Source organism: Lipophrys pholis (genome assembly GCF_963383615.2).
Source record: "Lipophrys pholis genome assembly, chromosome: 11".
Classification (NCBI taxonomy): domain Eukaryota; kingdom Metazoa; phylum Chordata; class Actinopteri; order Blenniiformes; family Blenniidae; genus Lipophrys; species Lipophrys pholis.
The window spans coordinates 5,108,956-5,127,292 of record NC_137631.1 but is presented as its reverse complement, the minus strand read 5'-3'; the positions used below and the strand labels follow the sequence as shown (position 1 = coordinate 5,127,292).

The 18,337-nt window shown below is 42.3% G+C and overlaps 1 protein-coding gene across 3 annotated transcripts in view; it reads right to left on the bottom strand.

The window, feature by feature from the left end:
* The window catches only part of LOC308116287 (inositol hexakisphosphate and diphosphoinositol-pentakisphosphate kinase 1-like), a 69,347-nt gene extending 51,567 nt beyond the window's left edge, over positions 1-17,780 (bottom strand). For all 3 annotated transcript variants that reach the window (XR_013935766.1, XM_080474383.1, XM_080474384.1), the window contains exons 1-4: positions 17,579-17,780; positions 8,577-9,112; positions 5,269-5,464; positions 576-666 (exon numbers count right to left, since the gene is read on the bottom strand). Coding sequence is in view for 2 of the 3 variants with exons in the window: in XM_080474383.1 (XP_080330509.1) it covers positions 576-666; positions 5,269-5,464; positions 8,577-8,759 (470 nt within the window). In the remaining variant the exon portion in view is untranslated. The remainder of the gene's footprint in view (positions 1-575; positions 667-5,268; positions 5,465-8,576; positions 9,113-17,578) is intronic.
* Between the last annotated feature and the right edge of the window lie 557 nt (positions 17,781-18,337).

Here is an 18,337-nt window from a genome sequence, read left to right as displayed (position 1 = left end):
TCCCACAAACCCAACAAGCAAGAATTTACAAGAATTGTTGTAGGTTTTTCTTTTTTTACATTTCACTGTATTTTGCACCAGAATATTTCATTAAAATTGAGTTTATGTTGAGATTTGACTCATTTTCAGTACTAATTGTTTGATCGTGAAAATATATTTAGACAATTTCATCACGTACACTGTGCGCCACAACAAAGCAAAACTTTCAAGTGTAAATTTACAGGTTATTATAGCAATATTTTACTAGTCCGGCCCACTCAAGATGAAACTGGACTGTATGTGGCCCCTGAAGTAAATTTAGTTTTAGTTTTTATTTTATATGTATCTTTTTCTATATTATACACATGTGTATATATATCGGTTCAGTTATGTCATGTGCTCTTAAATCAGTATGTTTCTTCCATAACATGTTTGACATTTGGTTTGTTCAATATCAACTGGTCCCTCTAAAGAGAGGACACCTGTCTTCAGGGGACAATTGCCCTTGGATTCCAGAGTGTTCCTACATCATACGTTTTACTGTATGTCTGCTTAAACTGTACACTGTCTTTCCTTTAAACTTAATAATAACGTACCTGTCCTGAATGAAATACTGCATGTTGAGGTCGTTGATGAGCAGTGGATTCCTGAGCGTTGCATACTCCACAGCTTTATCCAGAGGGAAACCTGAAGCAGAAAACACAATCGATAAAATCCGTCAACTTTCACTTTTTAAACAGTGAGAGACTTATCTACTGGATGGATGGATGGATGGATGGATGGATGGATGGATGGATGGATGAAAGCACCCAAGACAGACTCAACAGTTATTGGCAGTTTGAATTTTTCTGTCAAAAACTTCTGGACAGAACTTTTAAATAAGCGTGTTTATTGGTTTAATCATCTGACCGTCTTCCCCCTCCTCTATATTCTCATATCCCCAACATGAAATCCAACTGATCTTCATGTTTGAGCTCATTGAAATGTAAATGTGTGTCCGCCACACAGAGGGCTTGAGCTGGGAGCGGTGTATTGATCTATCCGCCTGAGTGTTGCTTTTGTTTCCCCGCACATGGCAGCGTGAGGACCAAAACTCATTAGGAGCTTTAAGTAGATCGCGTCCAATCACAGCTCCCTCCTCCAAGGCCATGCAGGTGCTACTGCTGCGGTCAGCCGGACACAAACACACACTTCATATTGCGGCGAGCCATTTGTCCAGAGAACACATAACAGATTCACATATTGCTGTAGTTGGATAAAGAAATCACATTTCAGGTACTTTAACTTCATACAACATCACAGCAAACACTTTTTATTCCGTCATGGTGTTGTCTTCTGGAACTGCATCTTTATGAGCCGTTTGTTCAGCTGTACAAGTAATGCAAAGATCATGTGCAGCACACAATCTTGACTTTGGGGGAGAATTTTGAGGAAAAAAAAAAAAGTGAAGTAAAGTGAACTGAATCACAAGGTATGAAGAGCTTGGCCTACAGCGAAGGTTCATAAATCCTACATTTTCTATACATCCATCCTCTGTACATATTTTGTCTAAGTTGAGGTTGCAGGAGTTGCTGGAGCCGATCCCATCAGACTGAAAGTCACGGTCAGGATAAATCCCGGAGAGGTGCATCACGGGGTTAACGCACACAAAGAAAAGACATTTCTTTTTGGATTAATGCTTTTTGAAAAAAAAAAAAAAGGCTGATCCTGTTGGAAAACATGATTTTTTCCATTATAAATCGTGGCACATTGGTAAGGAATATGCATTTGTGGGATGAGCAGCAGAAAGTATGAGAGAGTATGAAAAGTTCTCTGCTGTCACTCTTGTATTGAGGCTGAGCTGCTTGAACGTCTGGTTGTTTCTCTCTGGGCACTCAGACATTCGCCCACAGTTCAAAAACATGCACTTGAGGTTAAGTAGTGTCTTTGAATTGTGTGTGGGTGAGAACATGAGTGAGTCTGACCGTCTGTCTCAGTGTTTGCCCTGTGATGGACTGCTAACCTGCCCCGAGCCTGTACTATGACGCTGGATTTTCTCTTATCGAGATAACTTCATGGATTAACCCTGGGTTTTCTGTACTACAGCTCGCGTTCACTTGTTACCAGAATAAATCGCCCCGGTATCTTAATCTGAATGTCTCACCTGCTCCTGAGCAGGGTACGTTCTGGATAAGATCACAGTAAGTGTAAAGCTCAGCCTCCTGACCAATCGGATCTCTTGCAAAATGACCCCCAATTCTTAAATGATCATGATTGGTGCGCGGGTTCAACGCTGAGCTCAGCGGAGAGGAGATGAGAAAGGATTTAGAGCGATCTTTTCGACATAATAAAATAAATCCTGGTCATCTGAGGCTTTGAAGGTTGTTTTTATTCTTGACTTGTTCCAAGTCTGTTTCGTTCCACGAGGGTTGATCTGGAATAATGAGGTTAATAATAATGGTCACGCTGACAGAACTGCAGAAACATGAATTTATGGAACGCAGAACTACTCGTGCCGTCGCGGTGATAAATTAACATTCCAACACAAAACACACACGTGGGGGAACTCAGCCTCAAAACAACTGGATGGAAAATCTAAACTAAAAGAAGAGCAGAGAGGAAGTTCTGCCTGACACGTTTCTTGTCATAAAGTGAAACTGAGTGATCAAAGTGCCATCAGTTTATATTGTCAAATAAAGTAAATATCTTATAATCTCATTAAGTCAGGCATCAACAAGATGGGAATGTTCTGGCTTTGGACGCGGCAGCAGTGTTGTTTTTAGCCTGGTGGAGGTGTTTTAATTCTTTATATTCTCAGAGAATAATCGCTCCTTCAGTAATCTGTTTCTCTGTGTGTCTGATTGGTCAGACGCTGCAAACCCCGCCCCTTTCAAGTGACCGCACACTGATCCTGGTAAAGAAAACACTGGGTTAAACTACCGGGTCGATAACCTGCTTCGTGTTAACGGTTATCAGATTAACAGCTATCGTGTGTGGATAAGTCGACCCAGAAAACAGAGAGAGATGTTGAGAGATAAGTTCCTGGGTTTGTGTATCATGGGTCGAAGGAGAGGCCCCAGGAAGCGTCCTGCCTTCACCTCTAATCAGCAGCCCGAGTTAGAAAAAGCTGCGCAGGAGACGGTTTATTCACCGATTATGGAGGGTAGAAGTCATCCCCCAGAAAAATCTTTTCTTCTGAAATGTACCGACTCATTGTGGCGCTACTTTAGTAAGCTCTTCTTATTTTCTGATGGTTTTTAATCAAGATCAAAACAAATGTGTTTAAAATCATTCTGAAAGGTCAGACTAGAAGGCAAAACGTACGCCGACGCCATCGGAGACTCCGGTTTTGAAACCGATCCTGTAAAAGTACCTCGATTAGAACCCGGACATCTAATCACATACTCATCATCACATCCATGTGTGGAAACACTTCAGACTCCTGGTTAATATCAGGGAACATGGGCGTTGACCTCGCAGAGCAGTAAGCAGGGAGCAACTTTCTGGGAGGATTTACTGTGGCTGCGGTGGACGGATTGGACGGATCCAATCTACTGCTGAATTGTTAAATCTCCCTCACAACTGGGATTACAGCTACCTCATTAAAATAACTTTACTGCCTAATCTCACGTACTGAAAGTCGAACTGATGACATACTATAATATGCAAGTCGCACTTCAACCACAAAACTTTTTCTTAAAGAAAAGTTTCACGTTTCCACAGCAACGTTTTGATCACGATGTCCATTTACACGGTAACAGCAGGAACACTGAAAACGATGTGGTGACCATGTTGGGCCACTAGTGGGTGCTGTTTGTCTTTGAAATGAAATCACACAAACATGCGTACAGAGAAATATACGCTATAAATACTAACAGTGGCGAGTAGACAGACATCCGTATGGACAGAGGACAAAGTTGGAAAATTCTTACTTCCTGTGGCCATGAGACTCCATAACTCTCTAACTCCTCCTTGTAATTAGTGTTTGTTGAGTCCTGATTCATTTCATAAATTCTTTGCTGTTATTATTATTATTATTATTACTCAATCAATTGCTATTCTGTCTCAATTGATTTTAACTGTTTAGTCTGTGTGGAGCAATGCTTAAAGGAATTTCCCTCTGGGATTAATAAAGTATTTCTATTCTATTACTGGTGACTCAACTATAAAACACAAAGAAAGTTTTCCTCTTTGACTCGAAGACGCCGTCACGTAAATGGGAGCTAAATTTAACTTGAGCGTAAATTTTTCACCTCCAAAAACTTAGAACCTTGGGAATGGGGTCTTCCGGCCTGAACAGATCTCGTTGGATCACTACTCACTGCAGGGGATTTTGCTTGTCATATAGTTTGATTTCAATTATCACCAATAATCGGCATTTACTGCTTCACGTCTGGTGTGAATGACGTTTTGTCTTCTGATTATTCCTCGGGTTGGAAGTGTCGGTTCTTGCTTTTGATTTTCATCATCATGATTTCCATGGTACTCCTGGAAAGTGCTCAACAGTTGGCATATAAGCTCCTTTAAAAAAAGGTTCCAGGTGCTTCCAGGTACATTTTATGCTGTCAAACTTAATAGGGAACATCAGCTTCAAAGATTTGTATTTTAAGAGCTGTTGAGAGCCAATGGCAAGAAATACAACTATCTAATGTGTTCTTTAAGTGTGAGTTTAAAATATTATTTGACTGACAAATATGGTATAACATTTACACTATAACTATGTTTATAATAAGTCCATATTTTTATTTATTTTTTTATTAAAACTTAAATTTGACATCTAGGGAAGACAAAAATCCCAACCTTTCTACATGTTAGAACCCCATCTGTCCATCACCATCCGTTACTGGTTGCAGTATCGGTGCATCTCTAGATTAAATGTATTTAAAAAAAAGCTTGTTTGCAGCAAGAAAACAGATCTTGGCCTAAAATCAGAAGCGGAGTCTTCTGCTGCTATCATGCAAACCACTAGACTACCACATTACCATCGTTCTCCCAAGTCCCATTTCAATCAGACACCAAAGCGGTGAAGGATGGACAAACAGTCGACCCACAGCTGCAGAGGGGTTTTTTTTTTCTCAATATGGTGACTGAAATAAGATATGGGGAGCAGTCATCCAATTGGGCATGTTCAGCAAACTCAAAACCTTCTCCACCTTTTAAAAGTGCCCCCTCGCCTTTCGAAGGTGAAACATTTCTTCGGTACTAAATTTAGTTCCAGTCGTCAAACACCAAGTCCCTGTGGTGGGAATGCAGCTTCAATGTGACTTCATCCCCAAACTGGGTGAAGTCATGATGAGTGTAAAGTTTTACCTTTGGAGTGGAAGGAGATGAGGCAGTCACACAGGGGCCATTTCTCCACGGGTTCCTCCAGGATCACCTCCTCGGGGAAGATGACCACATCGATGTAGTCGAACTTGCAAAGGCGCTCCAAGATCTGAGTCATGGGCTTCGATGTGGACTTTTTCATCATGGCACAAATGCCGACCACGATCTGTCGCTCCGCCGGCTGGTGGGGAGGACGGAGGACAACGTTAAGACGGAGGGATACGACTGATGCTTCGGAGTAATTAAGAAATATTGACATGTCAATTCAATAACATTTTCACAAGATTAAGATTGACATTAGAATTTAATGGGAGTCGTTTTTCCAAAAACGAGCAACAACCTAGACCCCATTTACAACGTTCATTTCCTTTTCTTTATTTTCCGACATGCTCAAAATCAATTATCAGTGTCAACAGTGCACCAACAAACAGTGAATAAGTAACAGCAGAACAAATAATCAGATTGCATGTCCAAAAAGGTTCTTAAATACTACCCCTTCTCCATAAATAATATAAAGTTATTTTAGCGTCCACTTATTTAATAATTAATTTCAATATGTTGCAACTTTATTATTAAGATGAATTATCTGATGAAAACGTATAAATAAATGACTTTTTTTTTTTTTAAATTGTCAATGCTATACACTATAGAATAAATATAATAAAGTATGATTATGGAAGGATATTCAAAATATTACAAATAAATAAAGATACATATATTCTATCACAATGGCCAAAATATTTCTATTTTTGGTCTCACGTGATGTTTGACCATATCAAAAATATAAATAGATTACTTGAAATATGTACATATATGTACAATTTACATGGACAGAAATATATATACACAACATATCAACATGTAGTTATATACAGCATGTAGGCACATATCCTCACACTCCATCTTTATACCAGAAATCATGGCTTCATATGTTTATGTTTATGTTTGGTCCACATTCAGACCGTTTCCAGTGACAACGCATTGTTTTTTTTGCGTTTTCGTTTCAGAAAAGTTTCGCCTTTACACAGCAACGTTTAGAAAACTTGGAGTGGCTTCATGAGAGTCTCCATAAAGGTGAACCTTTGTATCGGTACGTCGCTGGAATTCTGGTTTTCTCCCAAGCGGAGGTGTCGACCATAAGGCCCACGGGCAAAAACCGGCCCGCAACTGGTCCGTCAAACCAAAAAGCAAATTGTAAACACTTAAAAGAAAACCGATTTATTTTTAACAAATTTCTTCAGAGTCGCAGACACAAACACTGAGACCCGAGCTGAGAGATCAGTGATGCTGCAATGAAAGCTGGCAAACTAGCATTAGCCTCAAAGCCGTACCGTCAGGGTGAGTTTACAAAAACATCCATAATGCAACGTTAAATAAATCAAATAGAAGTTGTTGTTTTTTTTTTTTCAATATTTCACTATATGCAAGGTTTCAGTAAAATTTGGTTTTACGTTGCAATTGGAGTAATTTTCACTAGTACTTGTTTGGTTTTGTGAAAATATATACATTTTCATCCCGTCGACTCTGCGCCACTACAAAACTTTAAAGTTAAATATTTTATTATAGCACTATTTTATGTGTCTGGCCCCCTCAAAATGAATTTGGGCTGCATGTGGCCTGATGTAAATACTACAACCTTACAACGGAAGGACACAATTCTCAGAAATCCATTCATATGAATTAAGTTTGAATTATTTCCTTTTGAATTCAACTGCATTCTATCTACTATTTGTCAGCCTGAAAACAGAATTTAGAGCTGCCCGAGGATGAGAAGACTATTTTAAGCCTCCAGCTCGGAGCAAATCAGAGGACGGTGAAGTTGGACTCAGACTGATGCGTCACGTCTGGAAAGCGTCTGACAAGAGAAGAGAAGCACGCCCCGCGTACAAGGGTTCAATCATTTAGATTACTGTCTGACCCTTCTTCTGGCCAACCTTTGAATTACTTTCTCTCATCTGGTAATGGGCCCTAGAAATAGGTCTGCTCATCTTTCATCTTGGGAGTAACTTCATTTCTTGTGGATAATGAGCGCCGCAGTCCCACGGGGTATCTTGCAATGGCTACGGTCTATTATCAGATCCCTGGATCAGCGATTACTCTTTAACAAGTCTGGGAACATCATCCTGTGGCGGCCGCGAAGCCTCGCGGATGCAATTACTGCTGGAGAAAACACTTTCAGAAACTTAATCACAGTTTAAGTTTTAAGTTTCTAAGGTTATAACACAATACAGGTTTTGTGTTTTTATTATCTGTTGCTGGTTTGTGGGGAATAAAGACTTAGAATGCCCTGAACCACTTAATCACGTACAACAAAGAGAAACAGAACCAGGACCAGACTGTAGCTGGTATTTAACGGCAGTAACTTAAAGGCCTTTTATAGGCCACAGGCCTTACAATTGTTTATCTTCTGCTGCGTTCTCACGCTAGTCTTTGTATATTTTTGTCTCCACTTCTTTTTCCACAGATCAAATCGAGCTCTGCTCTTTAAATATCCAGGCCCGTTGACTTCCTACTGCCCAAAGAAGAAAACACTGAATATTCCTCCTCTGTCCTGAACACGAATCCTCAGAATCCATTTTGACAAACTGCTGCTGCAACTTGTGTTAATACTGGGGACGCATTTCAAGTACAACTTGATGACCTTTCATTATTTCTAAAGACTACATGAAATAAAAATTTATAAAGAAAAAATAGAGAAGATAAAAAGAACAGAAAACATTCCGAGGTTTTTCCTTCTATAAATGTCCTATTTGATCATTTTGCTCTAATGATTTAAAACAAAAGAAACAATGATAGTATTTTTACTTAAATTATGTAGTTTTTTCTGCTCGTGGAACGATAGCAAATGTGACACACGGCACCAAAAGCATGACGTCTGTGTCGCATTTTAAAACTGTGTGTGCGCGTGTGTTTTACTGTTCATCTACTCAGACACACGAAGAAAAAGTACAGTAAAAAGTATAGTACAGTAATTTCCATCATCTACACGGAGACGGAAAGTTTCCAGGAAGTCGCTTTTTTTTTTTTTGCCTGACTACACAACAATGGAGTCAGAGCATTTTCAAAAAGTTCCACGCCGGGAGCCGTTCTCAAAAAGTTGAGTTTTCAGTGGCGCCGAGAACTGTAGTCGTGTAAATGGCTTTCAACACACAACGAAAGTTTGGCGTTAAATAAGATAAGTTGTGATGAAAGTCATAACACGCCTTGATTTTGTGTTTCTTTTTATGCGTCAGTCAGAGAGACGCCAGGCCAACAACATTCAACAGCAGGTGACGGGGACGGCAGTGACCTACCGACTCATCTTCGTCATCCTCCATCTCCTCTTCTCGAAACATCTCGTTCTTCATGACTGCATCAATTTGGCCCATGTCCTGCTCGTCATCTTCACTGCCAATCACAAAGCGAGGAATGTCTCTGTTGCCCCGCCCCCCTGCTTCGCTCGTTCTCAGTCCGGTTCCTCGGCGGGCCTTGGACATCACAGACGGCGTGGAAACATGGCTGCTGCGGGTGGCCCCTCTCAGAAAGCGCTTCGACCACGACGAGGGCGACCGCGTTGCTCCGCGCTGCCGAGTGAGCGGCGCCTGAGAGCCTGCCGATAAAGACCAGAGGCTGCAGCGGCGGGTGTGAGCCTGCTGATAACAGGGTCCACGCTGAGGTAGAAAACCAGAGGTAGAAAAGAGGGAGGGGCCTCCAGGTGCGTTGAGGTAGACGGTCAGGACTGCCGCCGTAGGACAGTCTGCTTCAGGACGGAGGAGGAGGTCTGGGTGAAAACATGCCCCAGCCACATGGGAAACTCCACAGTCAACATTTACTCATCATTTCTCTGGGCCTGGGAGAAAAAGAAAGGAAAACAAAGCGGGAGAAATAAGGGTAAGACGGGTTGAGCAACTAATTCCACACAAATCCTGAACAAACACAGTTAAACATGACTAATTATACAGAATTCGGTGCGGAAACACAGTAGTTACAGCAAGAGATGTTCCTGCTGGCAAATTTTCTGTTGACTCAATAATAATAAATCATCATTAGAAGACACACATTGCACTTCTTCTTTTTTTTTTTTATAATTCTACAGCAGACAAATTAGAATAAATCTAGTCAATGCAATAATAAATGGTATGTCTACGTTTATCTATTTTCTGATGGACGCGGTCATCTGCAGCCTGTCGGTCCAGCATGACGCAACACAGACGTTTACGCTGCAATTCCTTTTACATAGCTACTTCCCAGAGTGTTTCCAGACGTGAAGGGAAGTGGAACAAAGAGCTTCACTGTCGTGTATTTAGAGTCTTCTCTACTTATGTACGGCTCTTTCGCTTACAGCTGCAGTTGTTTTAAACCGCTCCACAAATAAAGTTGACTTGACTTCATTCATGTAGAACCTTGATGCGACAGCAAGAAATATTTAAAAAATAAATATGAACACAGTAAGTCCCTGCTGCTTTTCCCTCCTTTAGCACGACCGTCCCTTCTTTCAAAATGTAACCTTGTAGCCACGATCAAAAGATATCATCAAGCATGTTTTCTTTTGTCTTTCACGGCCGAGATCACAGCTCGTCGCCTCTCGCACCACAACGCCTGGGCAAGAAGGCGCATTTAACCACATTACAACCGACAACTGGGCTACTTCTACCCCGGTGCTTTACATTTTATACACACAGCTCTATATTTGCAGTGCTTCATTATTAACATAAACCCAAACATTATTCACCACAACCAAACCTTAACACTAACCAAAATCAAAAAGTAAAACATTAAACAAAACCATAGACATGTGTAAAATGTTGTGGAACTCAGCGTGGCGGTCCCGTTAGGGTCGGTCGGGCCATGGAAGTGAACTGCGCAGCGAGGTTTCAGGATGCCGCCTCTAATCTTAATCCATACCATATTAGTGGGTCTATATTTCCGGAGAATATACCATTCCAACACCGGCTTCACGGAGACCTTCACAGTCTTTTTCGGGCATGTTTTGAAACTAACACTGGGTCTCTTACCTCCATGGAAGGGAAGCGAACGTTGAAAAACTGATGACTTTATCACAAGATGTCACAAAATGTCTCACACCCCGTTTCTAGATAGTGTGTTGACTCAAAACAGAGACGCCGTGTCAAAAGGTCAACATGAGGTGACAGGCACCAATGCAGTCAGTTCACCTCGGCAAACTGAAGTAATTCATTACTGAACCACATAAACCTCATCAAGCACTTCCTATTCTACCACAGATTGCCATAGGTTAGAAGACGGATGTCTTTAAACTTAAAATCGTAATCCTTCAAAATAAAAAATAAATATTGTGGTGTCCTTCACTGTGAATTCTAAAACATACATTGGACCCCGTGAGTGTCATTTGTGTCCCGGTTTAGGACCAGGATGAAGACACACTCCCTTTAGCAGCAGATGTTACTGCAGGTTTTCTATCAGAGCGTCGAGTCGTGTTTTCGTTAAAACCCCAAAGTGTAACGTTTGAGTTGTGTCCATTACATAATAGACGGAACAGTGGTCTTTCCTAATCTGTTACATGATACGACGCCACACTATCAAGTGTCCAGTCGTTCCCTCGACACTGGGCTAAAGCCCCGAGGCAAAGGGTGGAGCTCGGAGAAGACACTTGCCAATGTACAGGGCTCAATGTGCACAAACTCCACTTCACGCGTCTCTCATCACCAAAAGCCTTCAGGTCCAGAGTGCTTGGATGGCGTCACCTCCCGGCGACGGTCCACGAGCCAACCGTGCGCTCGTCGCTGTGTCTGAATGACTGCCCGGACTGGTGGGGCAGATTGTTGGCTGGCTTCGCCGAGTACTCCAGCCGCTGCGGCGCAAACGCTCTCGTGCTCAGTCACTGGACTTTCTGCCTGGACATACCGCGACTGAATCACACACACACACACACACACACACACACACACACACACACACACACACACACACACACACACACACACACACACACACACACACACACACACACACACACACACACACACACACACACACACACACACACACACACACACACACACACACACACACACACACACACACACACACACACACACACACACACACACACACACACACACACACACACACACACACACACACACACACGGCCCCAGCCTAACCTTGGTACCCAAAAATAACTGCGTCCTCTTCTGCAAGACAGGAACTAACAGAGGGTGGAGCGTAGAGGAGGGTGTCGGATGCCAGGGCTCAACCACGCTGCCCAAGGATAACTCATCATTACCAGCCTGCGGGGCGATGACAGGCCACACTAAACCAAGTGGAAGCTCTTCTTGATGGCTCGGGGGGAGTCGAAGAACACTAACAGAGATAAACTCGTAAATATATGCTGGGAACGGCTGTTAGAAAGGCAGCGCCGCTCCGGAGTTTATTCAGCCTTTGCATCTACAAGGGCGTGACCTTTAGCACGCCACCAGTCCCGGCATGAGAGTCGCTACGTCACATGGAAAATGCAGCCGTTCACTCCGGCTGCAAGAAATTAAACAACTGGTAATGAACAGTCACAGATCACACCCTGATCTGCTGCTGAATTAAATAACTTCATCCGGGGGGAGGGGGCTAAACAACTCGCTGTGAACAGCTGCCGTGTTGGTTTGAAGGAGGGAAACCCTCTTAGCTTTCAGCATGACTTCACACCGCTGCTGGAATAACATTACCAGGTACGTCTGACAACATCAAATGGAATCACTTTCTGTGGATTGAAATTCCACTGGTGTGTTTGGATGACAACTCCAGCAGAGTTCGATGGAAGTCTGAGCAATTCTGCTTATGGGTTTCAATTTTTTGGGATTTATTCATCAGAATGAGTACATCATCTCTAAAAGTATCTGTCAGTATCAAATCTCTCGGGTTACTCAACATTACTCCCAACATTTGGCCTATTTTTCTGCATCACGTGCTTAATGCCGTCAACATTTAATCTACTGGCCCCTGATTATATTCTGCACTGTTCACCTCAGATTAATGTCGTCATAATCACATTCCACGATTATATCGCCTTCATAGGACCAAATATCAAAGTTTTATTGTGGAAATTAAGTGAAATCACTGGCAGTCGCGATCTGGCCGAGAATTCAAACTTTGACATTGAGCCTGTGTGATAAACACGTGACCAGAGACGACAAATTAGAGGGAAATGTGATCGTTACAGACATGAACTGTAAATCGACAATTTCTTGCAATCTAAAAGAAATACCTTGTTGTGAAATAGCAGGGTCCACGAGAGTGAGTTTAGTCAACATACCTCTTAAAAGTAGATTTTAGAATGGACTTGTGCATCTTTTAACAACTACGAAGAGACAATTTTGGAATCTTTAGATTATCACACTCTCGTCTCACAGCTAAGGTCCAACTGAGATCAAACAGGACGGTGCGTGTTGATGTATGTGATGAAGACAACAAATGAGTCAACATTTTGTAACAGATGCAATTTACATAGGTGCAATTTATAGTCCAGAAAACACGGTATGGAAGCGATACCACATTTCTGACACTCTCTGAAGATGATCTCAGGCTGTGCCAACAACTGTCCCTGAACCGGTCTCACTGAATGACACGAGGCCCCGTTTACACGACAACGGTTCCAGTGAAAGTGCGACGCTTTTACGTTTTCATTTCACAAAAAGTTTCGCGTTTAGGTGGCAACGCTTTGTAAGCGATGTCCGTTTACACGGAAAAGACATTAACGCTGAAATCTATGTAGTTTTCAAGGTGGGTCACGCCTGTTGTTTTTGCAGTGTTGTGGTTACACACACACAATGTGTACGGAGTATACAGACATTCATATGGACAGACGACCAAGTTGAACTGTCACTACGGCGACTCCCAGGAGAACGTGGACGGGGAGGCACGACACTCTGGAGCCAAACATTGTTGTTACTGTCCATCTACTGAGCATGTGCAGAAGAACTAGTTACTATAGCCGTGATGCGCATGCGCAGTAGCAGCATATCAGAAAAGTTGCGTTTCCTCCATTTCAAAGGGAGACAGACCATTTTTGAAAAGTCCCACCTTGGGAAACATTTTCCAAAAAGTTGCATTTTCAGACGGGGCGTTGAATTTAATGGTTTCTACGATAAATTGCAATGCGGATCATTCAACACATCATTGAATATTACGTAGTAATGTTTCTTGATTATCTGGAACAATACATTTCTCAAGTTGAATAAAAATGTACAAATACGACGTGACATCACGCGTCAGTCACGCCTCCCACAGGTACGCAAGAGAGCACGCACTATGTCTGCGGTTAGTGAGAATGACAAAAGTACAACAGACTGTAAATTGTGTTCTGCCAAAAATTAAAAACAACTTGACCACCAGAGACATTTGGACCAGCAATATTGGTCTGATCGTGGAATCGAATGGTGTGACCACCAGTGAAGGTGCACAGCCCTCATTTCCAGTGGCTCCGAGAGCCATTGTCATGCAAGCAGCCCCTCGAACTCAACAAAAGTTTTACATTTTCACCTGAAAAATGTTACGTAAAAAGGGGTCCAAGACCATAGACTTCAAGCTACTATCAAATAATGTGGAATATTCAAGAGTTTGCCGTCTCCTCAAAGTCTACATGCTTTTATAAATCAGACAGAAACACTTTAGATGCCATGTCAAAGGTCAATATGACGTGTGTCCGAGACACTTTTTCACACTAGTGAACGCAACAGAGACAATTTATGAGTTAGTACTCTCCCAACAAAGAAGAAGAAAAAAAAAAAAAAAGACTCCCCCCATCTGCCACTTATTGTTGCCCTTGAAACTGGATATCACTCATGCATAAATTAGGGCGCGGATTAAAAACATCCCCAGCCGCCTCGTCAGGGAATGAGTCAGCTCCGTCAGCGCGGCAGAGCCGTTAGACCAACAACACGACTCCAATAAAAGGCTTTTAACCTTTGAGACGGTCCTCCTGCGTGGTGGCTGACGGGGAGGAGCCGGTCACTAGCTCATATTCACTATCACTACTGCGCAGATAAGATTTGAAATAAACAATGAGCTGACCGAGAAACCCTTTGTTTATCGACGGTTGTCAGATCAAGGCCACTCCAAGAACGAAAAAAAAAGCCATGCGTCTATCAATACGATAAGTCTGTTATCTGGATAATTAACGGGGAATGCTCAGAGGTGCAACTCTTGTATCTGGGGAAAAAGCTGATTCAGCAATATCTACGAGGAGTTAATGACTACATCATTTATTATCGCAGCTCATAAAACCCTCTGCCGAGGCGGCGCCGATGACGGCAGCCCAGAAAACATCACGGACAACAGGTCACTGGCACTCTGGGGTTCAGCTGCCGCTGCTGCCATGGCATGGGCGCCCGGTGTACCGCACTGCTGGGACACCTCGCGCGCGGCCTCCAAGAAAACCAGCCACAGACACACAACAGCAGAATACCCAGGAAATGTAGAACACAACTTACTTTATCGAAAACACAAAAGTCTTCAATTGGGAAGATGATAACAGACTCGAAATAGAGGAAGCAGCAAGTGGATCATCATTCAGAACAAGACACATTTAAAGTCCTCTGCAGTCACTTGTCTTGTTTTTGTGATTCATTTTGTCGTCTTGGTTTTATGTTGTTTTTATTACTTTCCGGTATCTTCTTCACCCTGTTGTCATTTGATGTCAGTCTGAGGTATTTTGTGTATTTTTTTTCTGTCTCTTTGCATCCATCCATAATCATTTGTGTCTTTGTATTAATTGTTGTTTCTGAGGGGTTTTTTGTGTGTATCTTGGTAGTATTTGAATTTCCTGTATATTTGTGTTCTTTTAATTCATACTGTAGTTGTTTGTCTACATGATGGTCATTTTGCACCTCCGTAGAAGCTGCAGGTAATCTGTGTTTGTTTCAGGGTTAACCGAGTCTCAACTTGTAGTAATGTTGTCATCTTCCTTTAATCTGTTGTTGTTGATTATTTTGTGTCACTTTGTGGTCGTGTTGCGTTGCCATGTGGCTGATTGCAGAACTTTTTGGTTATTTTGCCGATATTTTGTGTCTCCTTGTAGATGCTCAGTTTTATTTCTATCAATACCCATTTTGCATCCCTTGTGATGTCTCAACGTGCCATTGTTTGGGTTCGTTTTCACGATTGTTGCTTTAATTCTAGTTGGTAGATGTGACATTGTGGTAAAATGGACCTATATGTCTTGTGTCTCTTTGCTGCTATTTGTGTCTATTTGTGTCACTGTTGCTTTCCTTTCAATGCTCATTTTGCATCCCCTTGTGATTCTTCAGTGTCTCATTGTGCTCGTTTGGGGTCATTTTGTATGTTTTTAGTGATTGTTCTTTTCCTTCTGATTCTTTTGTGTCTCTTTTTGGTCATTTCCCATCTCTCGTGAGTGATCATTCACTTGTACAATTCTTTGGCATCACGTCATTAGACATTGCGCATGTCTGTGTCATTTGTTCCCAACTTCTTTACAGCTGCATCACTGTTTTGTGTCTCCTTGTGGTCCTTTTTAGTGCTTTGGCATTTTCACACTGTTGCTTTATGTCTCTCTGTGCTCATTTTGCATCCCAGTCAGGGTTTTTTTTGTGTCTCATCTCTGTCATTTTGGGCCATCAAGTACGGTTTAATTCGCCATGTGGTTATTTCTTTCCATGTAATACCACACGTCTGTGTCCATTTGTGGCCATTTGTGCATCCGAGTAATATATTTTGCGTCTCACTGTGGGTAGCAGATTTCTTTTGTTTAAGCTGATACTGGGACATTTCTAGGAACCTGTTCAGTCGATGTGAATTTTATTGCGGTCGGTGACATCACATTAGGGTGATTTCGTGGCTATTCTTTGTGGTTGATAACGTCTCTATGTTGGGATTTGCGTTTGGAGGCGATACTCTACCTGAAGATAATTAATAACTGGATGTAATTTATGCATAAGCCAAATTATTAAGAGGACTAAATTGTCATTTACTAATTAATAATTGCTGATCACTAGCGATAGATCACTCAAGTAATATATTACCGAGTAATAGATTACTAAAGTAATACACCAAGTGTAATCTATGCAAAGCTCACATTATTAATCGAAGTAAACCATCATTCATCAACAAACAGTTGTGAGTTATAAGGGGTTACCGAAAGGAAGAACTTTAATAAAAGGGGTCAGGTTACTAAGGAAATTCGCAAAATAACACGAGTTATCAGTTGAAATTTATTAAATGCCAATCACGGGTTATTAACACGAACTACTGAAGCATCAGACGACCATATGCAATAACTCACTAAAGGAAATGTGGGAATGATGCAAACACCTGTTTTATAACTTTGTGGTCTTTTTTGCATCACTTTGATTGTTTAAGGTCTCATTGGGGGGTTTTCCTGCGTGTTTCAAGTCCATCTGCATGTTGAGCCGTTCGAGTATTTCTGTTTCATTTTGCATCATTGCTTTATTTCTTTCCTGCTTATTTTGTGTCTCGTTGCGACTGTTTCTGGCTTTTTGTTTAGTTTGCATGTTCTTGACATTATTTGGTGTCGACGTTTTTATTTGGCATTCCATATTGTCTCACAGTGGTATTTTCACAGGCTCTTTAACGGTCATTTTACATCTCATGGCCGGGTATTATCACTTCTCTCCATTTCTTGTTTTGTCGCTTTAGAGCTCTGAACTGTAAACATGACAATTAAGACTTCTTTTAAAATAAGCGATCACTTTAAACACTCTTGACTTCTAACATATTTATGACAAGCATCGATTTCAAGTCTTATTGGAGCAGTTTTAAGATGACTGATCATTGTCTCATTGTGGTATTTCTATGTCTCTCTCTGGTCATTTTGCACACCGTTCTGGTCTGCGTTGCATCCTTGTTAACTTCAGTCAAACATGAGGGTTTAGTATTGACTCCTGCAGGCGACTAGGTTGTGTTCTTTCCTTAATAATAACAACAGGTGATCACTGTTGACACTCAGAACTTCTTCGATTTGTGCTGAACGTTTACAGAGTCGAACTGGTTCAGAACTTATGTGGTACTCAGATGTACTTTTGTTTACATTACACACACACACACACACACACACGCACACACACACACGCGCGCCAGCTGCACTTTACGTACGTCCGCACAGCACAATGAATGAGTGGCTGGAGGATGAACAGAAAGCAACGAGACACTCCGAGGTAACGCGGCTCTGTTCGCACTCGCTAAATGCCCACAAGAAGCCCTGAAATTCAACATTTCCCACGGTGGACAGTCTCACTTCTGCCCCCGCTGCTGGTTTCGAACCCTCGCCGGCGGGAGGCAACACAAAGCCGCTAAAAGCAGCGAGACTTACCAGAGAAAGCTACTGGGAGTCAGCCCGCCGCTCACTTCCTCGTGAGCCGCGCTCAAACAAGGCGGCCGCCGTCGCTCCCGGTGCTATTTCCTTTCAGAGACTCGGGAAAGTTGAGAGCGACGAGTTAAAGTTCACGTCCGGTCACGGCTGCCGGGTTCAGCTTGTTGCTGCTGCGGCGGGCTTCCTTCCTCCTTTTTACCTCCTGCTCTTCTTTTCGAGCGCCAGGTTTTACTTGCGCCATCGGCGGCCCCTGCCGGCTGCAGGTGGTAACTACAGCACAACGCTCATCGCACAACAGGTGAGAGGACTGTGGCGTGCGCCCTCTGCCGGGTGAAGCTGGTACTACACCACAGCGCGCATCGCACAACAGGTGTATCAACACGACTTTTTAGGGCCCGAGCCCGGAAGGGAAGCCCTCAGAGGAGGGCCTGCCTGTAGGCAAGCACCCCATTGCATCTGTAGTTTCTTTCTTCCTTTGCTCTCCTGGTAAGGGAGACTGTCTCATCAGGAATTTTTGACATTGTATGTGATCTTTTTGTTGATTTCAGCTGATCACAGTGTGTAACCTGTTTCTGGTTTCATGAATGAATGAATGGTAAACATGTCATTTGTTATTGATTGGTGTTTTTGGAATAAAGGTGTTTTTTTTAAAGCCAAGTCTTTCTTTCACCTGACGCAGCACGCGGCATTGAACCCATTGAACCCAAATGTGACGCCCTAAAATCGCTCCAAAACTCACCACATTTGGTACACTCACCA